At 37.0% G+C, this 13,513-nt stretch overlaps 1 protein-coding gene across 6 annotated transcripts in view; it reads right to left on the reverse strand.

Moving 5' to 3' along the window:
* Positions 1-548: 548 nt before the first annotated feature.
* Positions 549-13,513, reverse strand: part of CLEC16A (C-type lectin domain containing 16A) — a 235,123-nt gene continuing 222,158 nt past the window's right edge. For 3 of the 6 annotated variants that reach the window (XM_043972793.1, XM_043972785.1, XM_043972778.1), the window contains exons 22-24: positions 12,263-12,424; positions 5,861-5,980; positions 549-2,211 (exon numbers count right to left, since the gene is read on the reverse strand). In XM_043972793.1, coding sequence (XP_043828728.1) covers positions 1,859-2,211; positions 5,861-5,980; positions 12,263-12,424 — 635 coding nt within the window. In that variant the 3' untranslated portion in view covers positions 549-1,858. Of the gene's footprint in view, positions 2,212-5,860; positions 5,985-12,262; positions 12,425-13,513 lie in introns of all 6 variants that reach the window. The other 3 variants (XM_043972817.1, XM_043972800.1, XM_043972809.1) reach the window with 3 other exon arrangements.

Here is a 13,513-nt window from a genome sequence, read left to right on the forward strand (position 1 = left end):
GAGGAAAAAGGGAGGGGCCAGTTGAGTAGGCTCTGGAGTCCCACACTCGCTGCCATTTCCATTAGTGAGCTGGCCCATTCATGAGTGAATGTATAAATAAAGACCTCTGATACTTCTCCAACACTGAGTCCCAGAAATTTTTAAATGGGGTTTCTCACAATTTTGAGTTATCTGGTACCCATACTTAAAGAAATTTAAAAAAAATTATCTATTGTTGTCCTTTTTTTTTTTTTGGTGAGCTTCTTTATCTATTGTTTACAACTCTTTTAGGCCATTTCCATTCCAGTGATGTAAAACCTGAATTTCAACAAGTCAATAGGCTACAGCATAAAACTAGTTTGAAAGTTGTTGCAAGGACATTGCTCCTCTAGTTGATCACATCTTCAAAGATGTGCCAGGGATAGTCTTTGATAACTACACCAACAGTTCAAAGTCAACAGCAGTATGAGAATGACTACCGACACATCTGATGGACAGATTCTTCACCAAAAAGAAAGTAGTCTTTCAGTATTTGTGGACGATAAACAATTTTGCTTTGTAGAAAGGTGTGTATAATCTTTAGTTTAATTTTAAATATACCAATGTGTTCATCCACATCTAAAACAAAATGTGACATTGAAAGGATGAAAGAGGAAATGTAGATTCTAGTCTTGTTTTACAAACAAGCCTGTACATTTGCACGATGGCTGAGAGGGGAGAGGAGAGCAACTGAGTCAAATTCCTCAAGACTACAAAAGCCTTGAATAACATAAGCACTGAGATTATTAGCTGGCTCTCTGTGAATGAGTACATAAAACTGGTTTTATGGGCAAATTCAGTAGACAAATCTCATTTCACTCGTGTAAGAGGAAGTCTATTCCGCAGTCCTCACAGTTTTCCACATTCCTTTCTTTGCCCCACACAGAGATGGCAATGACTAAAGGGGATGCTCAAAACACAGTTCACATTTGGTTACAGAAAAAAGCCTGAGTAGGAGATTTCTTTGAAATTTTTCTCTTTTCAAGAAAAGATGTTCTCATTAAAGACTAAAACAGAGCTTCTTGGCTGTCACAAAGAAAGCTACTATACATGATATCTTCAAATCCCTTCTCTGAAAAAGAATCTAGGCTTTCTAGGAAGGTGCTTTTTCATTCAACAGGCATGCAGAGTTGGGATGCTGAGGAATGAAGTCATAAATGTCACTTAAGACAATGTAGCATACCATACCTTCTTCATAGACAGTTCTCAAAAGACAGATTAAGCTCAAGAAAAAAACTTATATATTCTACTCTTAGCATTACAAGAAACTTCAGGAATGAGGTGGTGGTGGTTTTTCTTTTTTTAAATAAATGTTTCTAGTCTGATCGAATGCTGAAATCAATATAACACAAATGAGACATTACTACAGTTCATCTTGTTTTGAATATCTTTTGAAATGACCTCATCCATTGCTGTTAGATAAATCTAAATGAAGAAAATGAAAATAGAACGATTTCAGCTGAATGGAAACAGTTTTCTGATGGTGTTTTTGGTTTTTGCCACTTTCTGAACAAGGGTTTTATGCCTGAAGTCTAACAAAAAAAATGACAAGGATATCACACAGAAGTTTCTTCTTTTGGTAGCCACCATGAAACAGCATCATGCAGGTATTAATTATGGTAGTCTGGAGAAACTCTGTCTTCATCGATTTCTTTGATGCCTGGTTCTTTCTTACATACAAGACAAGAAATGGGAATTCAAACGGAGAACTAGGTTTCTTTCATTTCAAGAGACAGAAACAACATTTGTTAGGATAGGCTCCTGCCTTTTCTTATAATTCTGGCTGTTTCACAAGTATCCAGTTAACCTCTTGAGGGGCCACAAATGAAAATCAACTGCATCACTGTTCAGACTGATCTGCTGGCTCATGAGGGGCAATCTCACCCTCTGTCACTCTATAAGTTTCCATCTGTGTGGAAGACTGTGAGATGCAGGTAAAAGAGCGGAGGCTGTGTGGGTCAACAGGAGGAACCAGGGTCAAGGATTCCACACTCAGTGCATCTGTAGTGTCATCAGAAATGAGAGAAATGGTGGGTTGCTGGGCAGGAATCAGGCTAGGGGACAGGTTTGCAGTTTCCATTTCTGAACCCTTTCCAAGGCTCTTGCTGGACTTAGAAGTTACAGGGATTTCATTAACGATCACCACTTGGTCAGGAAAGATCAGCTGGAGCTGCTGGGGAGCCATGGGATCATCTAGTAGAGAAAACAAAGAAATATTTAACATGGTACATTTTTTTTTCTATTTGAGGTCCCCAAAACTACATTCTCTCTTGAAAATGGTTCCCTAAAGACTACTTGAGCCATATGAAAAAATATGCAAGACGTAGCCAAATATTTGGCAACAACTTGCCTCTAACAATCTTTCCAGAAGTGAGCACATCAAAATTCTATTTCTAGGTGTGATGCAAATTTGCATCTCTATGACTATGTAATTATTCTGAAACATATATATATATATATATGTATATAAAATTACAGGTGGATAATGACATTATAACAACATTGCAGTGTAGACATGGATGTGGGCATGCTTTATGTATGGCTGGATCCTGGCAACACCATCCAGAGCACATTATTAAGGAAGCAAATTAGCTCTAATAAACTTATGAATATATTTCAAGTCTGTATAATGACCATTTCCAGAAACTAAATTTGGTGAAATTTGCTCAGGGTTGGTGAGTGAGGTCAAACTGTGAAATCATTGCAGGGTTGGGGACGGGGGAAGGTCTGATTCTACAGAACTTTTCAGCTTATACAAACCCCGGACTGTGGTTAGTTTCACACTGGTATACATAAGTGCTGACTTAGCAATCAGAGAGGGCCCTCTAATAGTCAAACTCCATTACTAGAGTGATTATTCTCCACTGGGATTATGGAAGAGAGCCATTTCAGGGGAAAGGAGAGGCTTTCCACCTAATGAAGTTATTTTAGGAGCTGCAATTTCTTTTTTGGTACTTTTCAAAATGCTGATTAAATTACAGACAAATTACCTATTTGCCTTCCAGTGAGTGTTTCACATATACAGAAACACTCAATAAGACTGGAGTTCATTTTAAATACATCTTCCAGGATTCCAGATGATGGTAATTTAAAAAACCATTATACTGATGCAGACATTCTGCTAGGAGAAATAATTTTTATTTATATGGATCTTCATTTCATAGATACCATTTAATTACACTGGCCATCTGTAGAAGATCATCAAATGAGTGTTCGTTCCGATGAGCACTGGGATCTCAGGATGATTTTAGAAATCTATGTTTTAATATAATTCCTGTTAGTTTTAATCAACCCAAAACAAAACAAAACAAAAGCAAAAACTAAAGCTATAGCAAAGGACAGAAAACAAAATAATGTACAGAATGGAAACAGGAAAATCCTGATTGATGTCCCCGATTTCAAAGAGGAAAAAAAATACGCAATTTATCTCTGGAAGTACCAATCTACATTTCTTCTAATAAGACTGCCAATCAAAATATGCTCCCAACTTGATTTTTTTTTTAAAACTAAAGAGTGGTCTTTAAAAAGAAAAAATAAGTTGTCTTGACATTAGATTTTTGTTTCAAGTAGATACAAAAGGCAGTAGAACAGTGGTGAGCAACAGTGGAAAAAGTGATTTAAGGCAAACCAGACCAAGAAATGCTGAGCAAACACAAAACACGAATTCTGATTTCTCTGAATTGCAATTAACTTGTTCTTTTTGGTAAGAGGCTTTGTCCAGTGACTTGAAATACCTAACAATCTATGGAATAGCATAACTACCAGCTCCCAATTTCACATTGTTTCCCTTTAATCCGGGCTAACTTTTTCATGCAATGAACACAAAAGCTAATACATGTATAGTTTAGGGGCAAAACAGTTTGCAAGTGAAAAAGGGTCAAATGGTCTATTTAGGTAATCCTAATCACATAATGCAAGTACACTCTGCAGGGGCAACTCTCAGAATTCTTTTCCAATGGTTTCCCACTTGTTGAATTTTGTGTTTTAATATAGCTTTTATATATACAGAAGAAAGCTACTTATATGCGGCAAATATCACAGCCCAGATTTTTCAATAATGTCACAAATGGAAAGTTCTTTGATGATAGGAACAATAAATAATGTTAGAAATTTGCAGCAAAAGTGTAATTATATTTAAAAAACTGCATTAGTCTGGAAAATGAACCTACAATTTACAGAAAAGTTGTTTTTCACCTAAAAATCACTTTAGTAATCTGTCTTTTAAAGGAATATTCCCTTATTCTTTCCTAAATGGTCATACCATTCCTATTTTTAAACCAAACATCTCCTTGTTTGGCATAATTTATCAATGCAAGGGTGAAGGAGAAGAGGAGAACTTTGTTAGCTTTTCATAAAGGAGAATGAGGACTAATTTTCTGGCCAATTATTCATATAAAAGTCACTTTTGGGAGGCAGCTAGGTGGCGCAGTGGATAAAGCACTGGCCCTGGATTCAGGAGTACCTGAGTTCAAATATGACCTCAGACACTATAGCTGTGTGACTCTGGGCAAGTCACTTAACCCCCACTGCCCCGCCCCCCCCCAAAAGTCACTTCTGTAATTATTGTTGCATTTGAATATTCTTGCCAGCAAGCAACCATGATGATTGAAGGCTTTTTTTTTTTTTTTTCCCCAGTCCAACAAAGTATTATGATTATGGCCCGGGAAACACTGTATTTAAGGAAAACACCAACAATGTGAGCCAAGGGGTATGAGACTAAGGTGTTTAGAGTCTTAGATTGAGAAATGAAATTTTAATTGGTTTTATCAGGTGCCTAGTACCTACCCCACCACAGTATTAAGCATCCTGTGGATAACTGTTTAATACTTGTTGCCTGAGGGCCTGGAATAAAATACTTTGACTTATGGTCCTATGGCAGAAAGCTACAGAGTAAAGTCACATAGAAAATCAAGAAAACCGCAAAGCAAGGAAGAGTGAAAAACCCAAAGGGAAAAAGCTTTTAAATAAAAAGAAGTCAAAATACTACCAACAGACAAAAGAAATCATAAACTACTAGAACACAACTTAGAAACCAAATGAGAAATGTAATTTGCAAAAGTTAAAATGTTTAAGTCCACAACAAAGGCATTAGCAAAGATTCCTGTCAATGGTCCATAATCAATTTAAAAATGTCTAATATAATGAAAACTTACGTAAAAAGGGGAAATGATAAGTATATTAATATTTATAAGAGAAATTATTGAGCTAGGACTCTTCCTGTTTTAATTATATTTATTACTTCAAATAGAACAACAAAAAATAATTCCATAATAACATTTGACTGCTTGGTTAATTCTTCATTTTCTTTCATATGACAACCTTTAACACCTAATCCCCCCCACCCCCTCAACCCAAAATAAAAACCCCACGCCAAACTTGAATTGGGGTAACCCTGAAGAAATTCCATTTGGCAATTTACCTCTATTTTACAGCACGTGGAATAAACTTGCTGGTGGATAGGTTTGTGCCAATCTTGACTTTGAAATTGTATTTCATAGAAATGGGCATCATGCCAGGTCTGCACAAATTTGGCTTAGAACTGAGCTTGAAGTACCTTACTGGTCTCTAAGTATTTCATCCTACCAACTAGACAGAGCCAAAAAGATAATTTGAAGAAAAGCTTCTACATGAAAGCTTATAAAGGGCCAATTATGATGAATTGTATTGAAGTTCAGAATGATGTTCTTAATTCATACAGCCAAATGCTTTCAAAGTTCTGCTGGTTGATGCTTTTTTAGACAGTGTGTCCCACCTGTACCTGAGCAAGTCATGGTTGTTAGTATGGAAATACAGCATGGCTTTTAAAGGCTGTGAGCTTGTGAAGTCTAATGGAGGAACCTGCCTGAATTGATTTTGCGTGAGTTGCCGTGGCAGCTTCTGCTTGAAGACCTAAACCCAGTGTCCACCATGACTGTCAGCCTCCGACAGACTGAACACTCGCCGTCGTCCTTTCCTGCCAGACCTTACTAAAGGAAAACACAGCGACAGATCATAGGAAGCCTTTAACAATGGAACAGAAAAAAGGGAAGTGGGAATGGACACAGGATAAATGCTACAATACCAACAACAAAACAGTAAGATGCAGTGTAACATTTGCTCATAACTGCTGGTGTCTAGCGCTATTTATGAAGTCATGCTGAGCATGCAGATTAGGCAAGAAGAACAAAGTGACATCTAAGAAGGAACATATCCCCATCCAATAATATTTCTTAACAATGTAAAGATAATGAAGCATCAGGCCTGTTGGAAAGGAAACAAGATTTTGGATCAATAATATCTAGCCTAGGTTGCAAAGTTCAACAGACTCAAGAAAAAACATCAGATTTTAGATGTGAACCAGCAGTTAAGAAATGATAGTTTTACATATGGGACAGAGTAGGGAGGTGGAGTTGAGTTGGGGAAAAGGTGGGAGGGAGGGACCAGCCAAACCAGCTAAGTGAAACAAGCATATTTTTGACACTGATTAATAAAGCAGACATCTATCAGTGTCACATCAGGAAAAGTACAACACTGTTCTCTGATGAATGATCCATCGAAGCCAGAGTCAGAGGGCAGGGTTTATATGAAGACCTTTAGGTATTATAGTAGACTAAACTGATAAAATTTTAGAGCTGGAAGGACCTTAGAGATCACTTTGTCCAACCCCTTCACTGGCTCAGATGTGTGAAGTGGTTTGCCCAAGGTGACATGCTTGTTGGTGGCAGGTCGAGGATTAGAACTGAGGTTGTCTCTTAGCCTGTATTCTTTCCACTAGACATAAGGCTTATGGGTACCTGCATCCCCCTAAAGGATCCTCAAATTAATACCTTTTAAAAAGCAAGGGCAAAATACTTCAACACAAAGGTCCTAAAGTGAAAGATGGTGCCATTCCATTTGTTTGTAAGAAAAAGTTAGTGGCAAGGGAAAATTTCATAGCCTTTGAAAGAAAGACTCCTAAGATTTGAGCCCTAAATTAATAAATTAAGGACTCTGAAAAGAAGTGGTTTTTTTCTGGGTGTCTGTCCTCAAAATAAAATTAAATCATATGCATATTCACTTAGTTTGATTTTTTGTTATTTTTAAAATGAAAATTTGGATTCCATTGAAAATGATGGTTCAACTGTATGGGTACAGACTCACAGCCTCCCAGGAATGGCTTATGCTGACTTGTTCATATTAAGTCAATGATATTCCAATCTATAACTTTTTTAAAAAAAGGATTGGTACTTTCTTCCTGTGTCCTTCCTGTCATTCTTTTCCTCCTCCTCCTTTTTTTTTTTGTTCATGGAAACTTTGAGACATTTAAACGAAGCTGCATTTTATAGCTGGATATATCTTTAAAATGGACACTAAAAAAGAACATGAACTACATACACCCAATACCTGATTTCAGTTTCATCATAAAGTCAACTTCTCCCTCACCCAGTAAGTAGCACATCCAAAAACCCATTAAAACCATCTCAAAATATGGTTATCAGAGGCTACAGTAAAGCTTGGAGAGTTAGAGAATGCTTATCTAGGGACACTGTATGCTAAACAAAGTCACAAGTACTGATGAAGAAAAAACCCACTAAAATAATGAAAGCATATTTCTAATGGCCTTATCTTTATTTCTATCATTAGGTCTATTTCCCTTCTTTCTTGCTATATGTTCTTTGCTATTTAGGTTTCTCAAAAACTGTAAAATACAAAATACTATTAAAAAATATAAAATGTATCTAATCCCATACTTGTCTAAAAAGGCATCACATTAAAGGCTATTATACTATGCTGGGCCTGTCACAGGCATGACTCTTGGCCTCAAAAGTTTAATTTCTTTAACAAGAAAATGTATTGCTAACCACTGACCTTTTTAGGGATCTCAAAGCACTCAGTTTAAAAGGCAGAATAGCATGGAAATTATAAGACATTAATATTGCTTTTAATATATAAAGAATTTGCAATTAGATATCTTTAGTCCTAAAAAGATTTTTCAGTGTTTAATTCTAAGGAGCAGCATCTTCTACCTCCTAATTTCATTATAACACTGGCTTCCCAGTTGATGTGGAAATATTCTTTTTTTTTTTTTTTTTTGGCGGGGCAATGGGGGTTAAGTGACTTGCCCAGGGTCACACAGCTAGTAAGTGTTAAGTGTCTGAGGCCAGATTTGAACTCAGGTACTCCTGAATCCAGGTCCGGTGCTTTATCTACTGCGCCACCTAGCCACCCCGAAATATTCAATTCTTAAAAGGTTATGCAGTATTTATTGCTAAATGACCATTATATATAATATTATTCTTTGATGTGATAAAGAATGAAACCGAAAAGATCTCTACTGGACTATAGGAATGTACAAGTTGATAGGACAAGTTTCCAAAAGAGACTTGTCCAACTCTAAGTACTGAACTTAGAGTTGGCATACCAGCTTGTTCACATAGGAAGAAATGAGTAAGTCTCAATATATCTAAAGCAATAATTTTCAACCTTTTCAGTTTTTGAAAAGGTAGACCCTTTCTTTGTAAGGCTGAAGAGTCTCACGGACCATTCATTAAGCATTTATTAAGGGGGAAGAAGAATATATGACCACAACAAGACATTTTTCTGAGAACAGAAAAAAACCAAATAGCATGATCAAGGTGGGCTAGAGAAAGGGAGTGATGTTGTATGAGGGCAGACAAAAACATTGGAAGGCAGACATCAAAGTCTATAAAATCATAATGTATAGGAAGATATTGAAAAACAAATTTATTTCCCCAATTGTAAGATTCTAGAATAAGTGGTCCCCCATAAAGACTGGAGGAATTAAATTTAGGATACACAAGAGAAAGTACTACTTCAAACAGCAGACAGTTCAAAAAAAGGTATAGCCAGGAGTGACAAACCCATAATGGGTTATCAGATATTCTTAAATCTTCGAGGTTGAACATGGGCAAGGATCATGAGTTTTATTCATGTGGGCATTTGATACCCTATGTTCAGGGAGTTTTTGCTTAAGATGATCAATAGTATCAATGTTTTCTAGATGTTTGAGTTTGCATTTTGTAGTGAGTTTAAATCTTCAGTGAAAGATATACTTTAAAAACTGCCCCTTAATATGTTCCATTAATTTGTGCTCAAGTCACATGGAAGACTGCTTGAGGGATTATTATGGTCATGATCACTGGCATAAGGCCAAAACTTTATTTTAAATAGGTCATGATGAATGATGACCCCTATGTGTATTCCCTATGTGTATAATTCAACTCTGAGGGATTAAGACAAGGATATACATATGATTAACCAACATCTTGTTTGGGACACCACTACCTACACAATCCCAGGCACCTTACTTAAGAGTTTCAAGATAAAGGAAAATCTAGTTTGATAATGCTTCAAGCATATCAAGAAAATGTTCAGTACAAATGGGGAGTTTACTTTGACTCTAGGAGGCTACATAAACAGCAACAAAATTCATCTGATTCAGCACTGCTGCCCTCAAAAACCATTCCAACAATAATTAGCAACACTGTCTGGCTAGAGCATTTTTCTACTGTATAAAATGATTCCAGCAAATGGTGGATGGGAGGATTGATTGAGGTGGTGCTCTATGGGTTTATTATAAACTAGGCCAGTTTGACTAGAATGTTGAGAAAAATCACAAACCCCTTCATCAGAGGGTAGAAAGTATGGTGGTAAAATGTTGTCATAGCTGTGGCTAAAGGTCAGAAAGCTGTGCCTCTGGTAAGGATCCCAACGCCAGACTCCCTAAAAGCCAATACAGTGCCAAACAACTGGCAGAAGGGCAGCTATGCCAAGAATAACTGCTTCCCTTCTTTTTGGTTGGTGGCTGTGTATTTCCCCACTGCTGTGGTTCAGCATGATACCAACCAGATGTTGGAAACATCTTGTTAAAGGGACATCTCTTCCCTCCCCCTACCTTCACAAAGAATCCGGAAAACCCATATCCTATTTTCTAAATGTAACTGAGTATACCACAAGTTTAGGCCAGAAACTCTATATCTCCACACAAATGGAGGCTTTCACCTTGAGCTGTTGCCAGTTTTCAGATTTTTTTTCTAGATTTTGACACAATTCAGGAATAGTCTTGCCTACTTTACAAAGCTGTTATGTTCACAACACTTTGTAAACCCTGAGGTGCCTTCTAAATGAGAGCTATTCATTATTATCTAAATCTTTCTGAAGCAGTTTATATTCTTTGCTACTTTGCTTCTGGTGATCAATGGAGAGGGAGCAGCTGCCTGACACATACTGATCTTCATCATTTAGGTGAGTCATTGTAGTCTTGGAGAGTCAGGCAGGCAGGGTTTACTTCAGTACTTTCAGTGTCAGGCCACATTAAAAATGGTGACCCAGTAGATTTCTTCCACAGTGGGATGCACAGAATTAGAGTAAATACTTATGATGTTATGACCATCACTAATCGACTTAGCACTAAAACTAGCAGAACTGTTATTTTCACCATCAGCTAGCTTAATACTTCCTCATTTTCTAACATGAGAAAACATGCCATTGCCATGATATGGAGAATCAAGAAGAGATGAGAGTCATAGGGTTTGGGAAAGACTGAGAAAAAAATAATGTTGGTCATCTGAGGGATGGTAAGATGAACATTTTATATATTCTGAATCTTGATAAAATATTATATATTTGAACAGGTTTAGAAGCTTAGTAACAAAGTATTGTTCATTCATTTACTGAGTTTGGGAATTCTCAACCTTTTTTTTTTTACGTCACAGACTCCAGCAGTTTGTTGAAACTTATGGACTTCTTCTCAGAATAAGGTTTTAAATGTAGAAATGAAACATATAGGATTATAAAGGAAATGAATTACATTGAAATACAGTTATCAAAATTAATAAAAATTTAAAAAGAAATGGGTTCATGAATTCCAGGTTAAGAACCCCCACCTTAGGTCATACTTCTTTTATAAAACAGTAAATAACTATTAGGAAGGATTTTCTATTTGAAATGTAATTATAATAATTATACATATATGAATATATTAAAACATATAGACTGTAGTATAGGTGCATGAAAATAAAATATTTCACTTCTAATGCAAAATATACACATTATTACAAAGCTTTAACAAAGCCTAAGGATAAAACTAGCATACATCTAAGATATAAGCATAAAAAACTGGGAAATAACTTATAAATCTCGAATCAGGGTTTCAGACTCCATGGCTGTTCTCAGAACATGATCAGTCACCTCAATTTTCAAGACCAAACTGGGTCGGGAGGGATCAGGTGCTGAATGGAAGCACATCTAAGTGAAGTGGCTTCAGGACGACCTTCCTGCTTGGCCCCTCACTTCAATTCCCAGCAGCTCTCTCAGGCACACGAATGTCAATAGAAGATCAAGGTAATGGATGCTCGGTAAATGCTATGTGGGGGACTCTTGACAGGCTAGAGATACACTGAGCCAAACAAATGGTTGAATGAAAATCATGGCATATTAACCCCTTACTGAGGATCAGAAAAGCTTAAAACAACTTTAGAGAGATAAATCTGGAAATATTAGTATATAATTTTCCTAAACGTGAAGAAGTTTAGGCATTATTGAGCCATATACTATAGAGAGACCAAATCTTCATTGTCCCAACTGTGAAACACAGCTTAAAATCTTGTCAAATCTATTTCATTAGAATAAATAAACTTATAACTTAATAAGAGTTGAAACATGCTGCATGGTGTCTTTGGGCCCTAATTGGTGATGACAGTACAGGTCATCAACTGTAATATAAATTTAAAATTTAAGCATTGTATTTTTTAAAAAAAACATTAATGGTACGAAACCCATCAAAGTTTTAAATAGGTGAACTTGGTATACTTTCATCCTTATGGACTCCCCACCCCCCTCCCCCACCCCCATCCCACAAATTTTACTGAGTGAGAAAGAACCTGTCAAACTTCATTTCCCTGTAGCTTTCTAGTCAGTGAAGAGCTGAATATGGTCCAATAATAAGCAGTAGAAGAGATTTAATCAAACTAGGTCAATCTGGAAGCAGGAGCAGGCAAGTCAGCAAGTACCATTCAAATTACCATGAGCAGAAAACAGATCAATGGAAAAAGCAATCAAGAAAGCTAAAACTATATCCTCTAGTGTCTATGATGATGAATACCTCATGACACCATCTGATCTGAGGAGCTTCAGGGGAGAAGGGCACACTGTGTGTGAACTGGCCACTTTCCCAAACAAGACTGAAAATTACCACTTTACAATCTTTTTTTTTCCCCCTGGCCTCTACACATTCCCCATCTAGCCCATAAAAAGTATTCAATACCTGATGGGCTTTGTGCTGCAGAAGGAGTGGAAGTGGAGCTGGGTGCGACCGAGTCACAGCGCCCCGTACTTCCACTACCACTGGAACTGCCACTGGAAGGAGGAGATGGTGATGATAGGGGTGATGAACCATGCTGGTTTATACACTGGGCCACAGCAAAACCTGCAAGACAAGACCCTGAAATTCACAAACAGGGAAAAAAACAACAACCATCCAATCTTAACAGGCAAAGATGGCCTTAAGACGGACCGGGAAGGCCAAAGGAGAAGTGTTCATTTCAGCAAATCTATGATGTTACAGGTCAAATAAACAATAAAAACCATTACCTGTATCAATGGACAATTTCTAAGCTCAAGCCAGTGGTCTGGTTGATTCAAAGAATATGTGACCCAACAAAATTAAAGTGCAATGAAAGAATCTGGACAGCCTTCTAGAATTTGTTGTAATAGCTTTAATCTGTTGTGTTTTTTTTAAAGAAATAATTTCAAAAGGAAATTTCATAAAGCAAAGATGCTGGCTGCAAGCCAGAGAACAGAGGTGGCTGAATATAAGAATGATAATCACAAGTCTAAGTTCTTGATTGTTGGCTTAACAATGAATTTAGTAAGCAGCTCACTCAAAACTGTGTTTCAGAATATCCTTGGTACACTGTGCTTTCTTTTTTTTTTTTTTTTTTTTGTTTGTTTGTTTTTTTGCTGGGCAATGGGGGTTAAGTGACTTGCCCAGGGTCACACAGCTAGTAAGTCAAGTGTCTGAGGCCGGATTTGAACTCAGGTACTCCTGAATCCAAGGCCGGTTCTTTATCCACTGCGCCACCTAGCCGCCTCTACACTGTGCTTTCTTAACTGTAAAGTAAGGACATTGATAGTAACTCCTTAAAATGAGGAGTTTTGACTCTAAAGTACTTCACCAATGTGGACCAACACATGGAAGCTTAAGGACATTTATGGGACACACACAAACCCTAGGAATGAACACGAGGATTAATGACTGGATCTGCTGTTGAGTTCTTAAAGGATCACCAGCCTGATTCATTCTCACCTCAAATGCTGCTTGTGTTACAAAGAAAGTTCTAGATCAAAAGCCAGAAAAAGATCAGCTCCAGAACTCTCTTGACAACTGTGAAATTTGGGATTTTAGCAGATTTGGCATTTTCTCTGGCATTTAACTTTCACACAATCTAAGCCAATAGTTTGTTTGATCTTTTCCCTTTTAGTAGGGACATATTTTGATGCATGAAATAAGTGCTGG

Source organism: Dromiciops gliroides, chromosome 1, assembly GCF_019393635.1.
Source record: "Dromiciops gliroides isolate mDroGli1 chromosome 1, mDroGli1.pri, whole genome shotgun sequence".
Classification (NCBI taxonomy): Eukaryota; Metazoa; Chordata; class Mammalia; order Microbiotheria; family Microbiotheriidae; genus Dromiciops; species Dromiciops gliroides.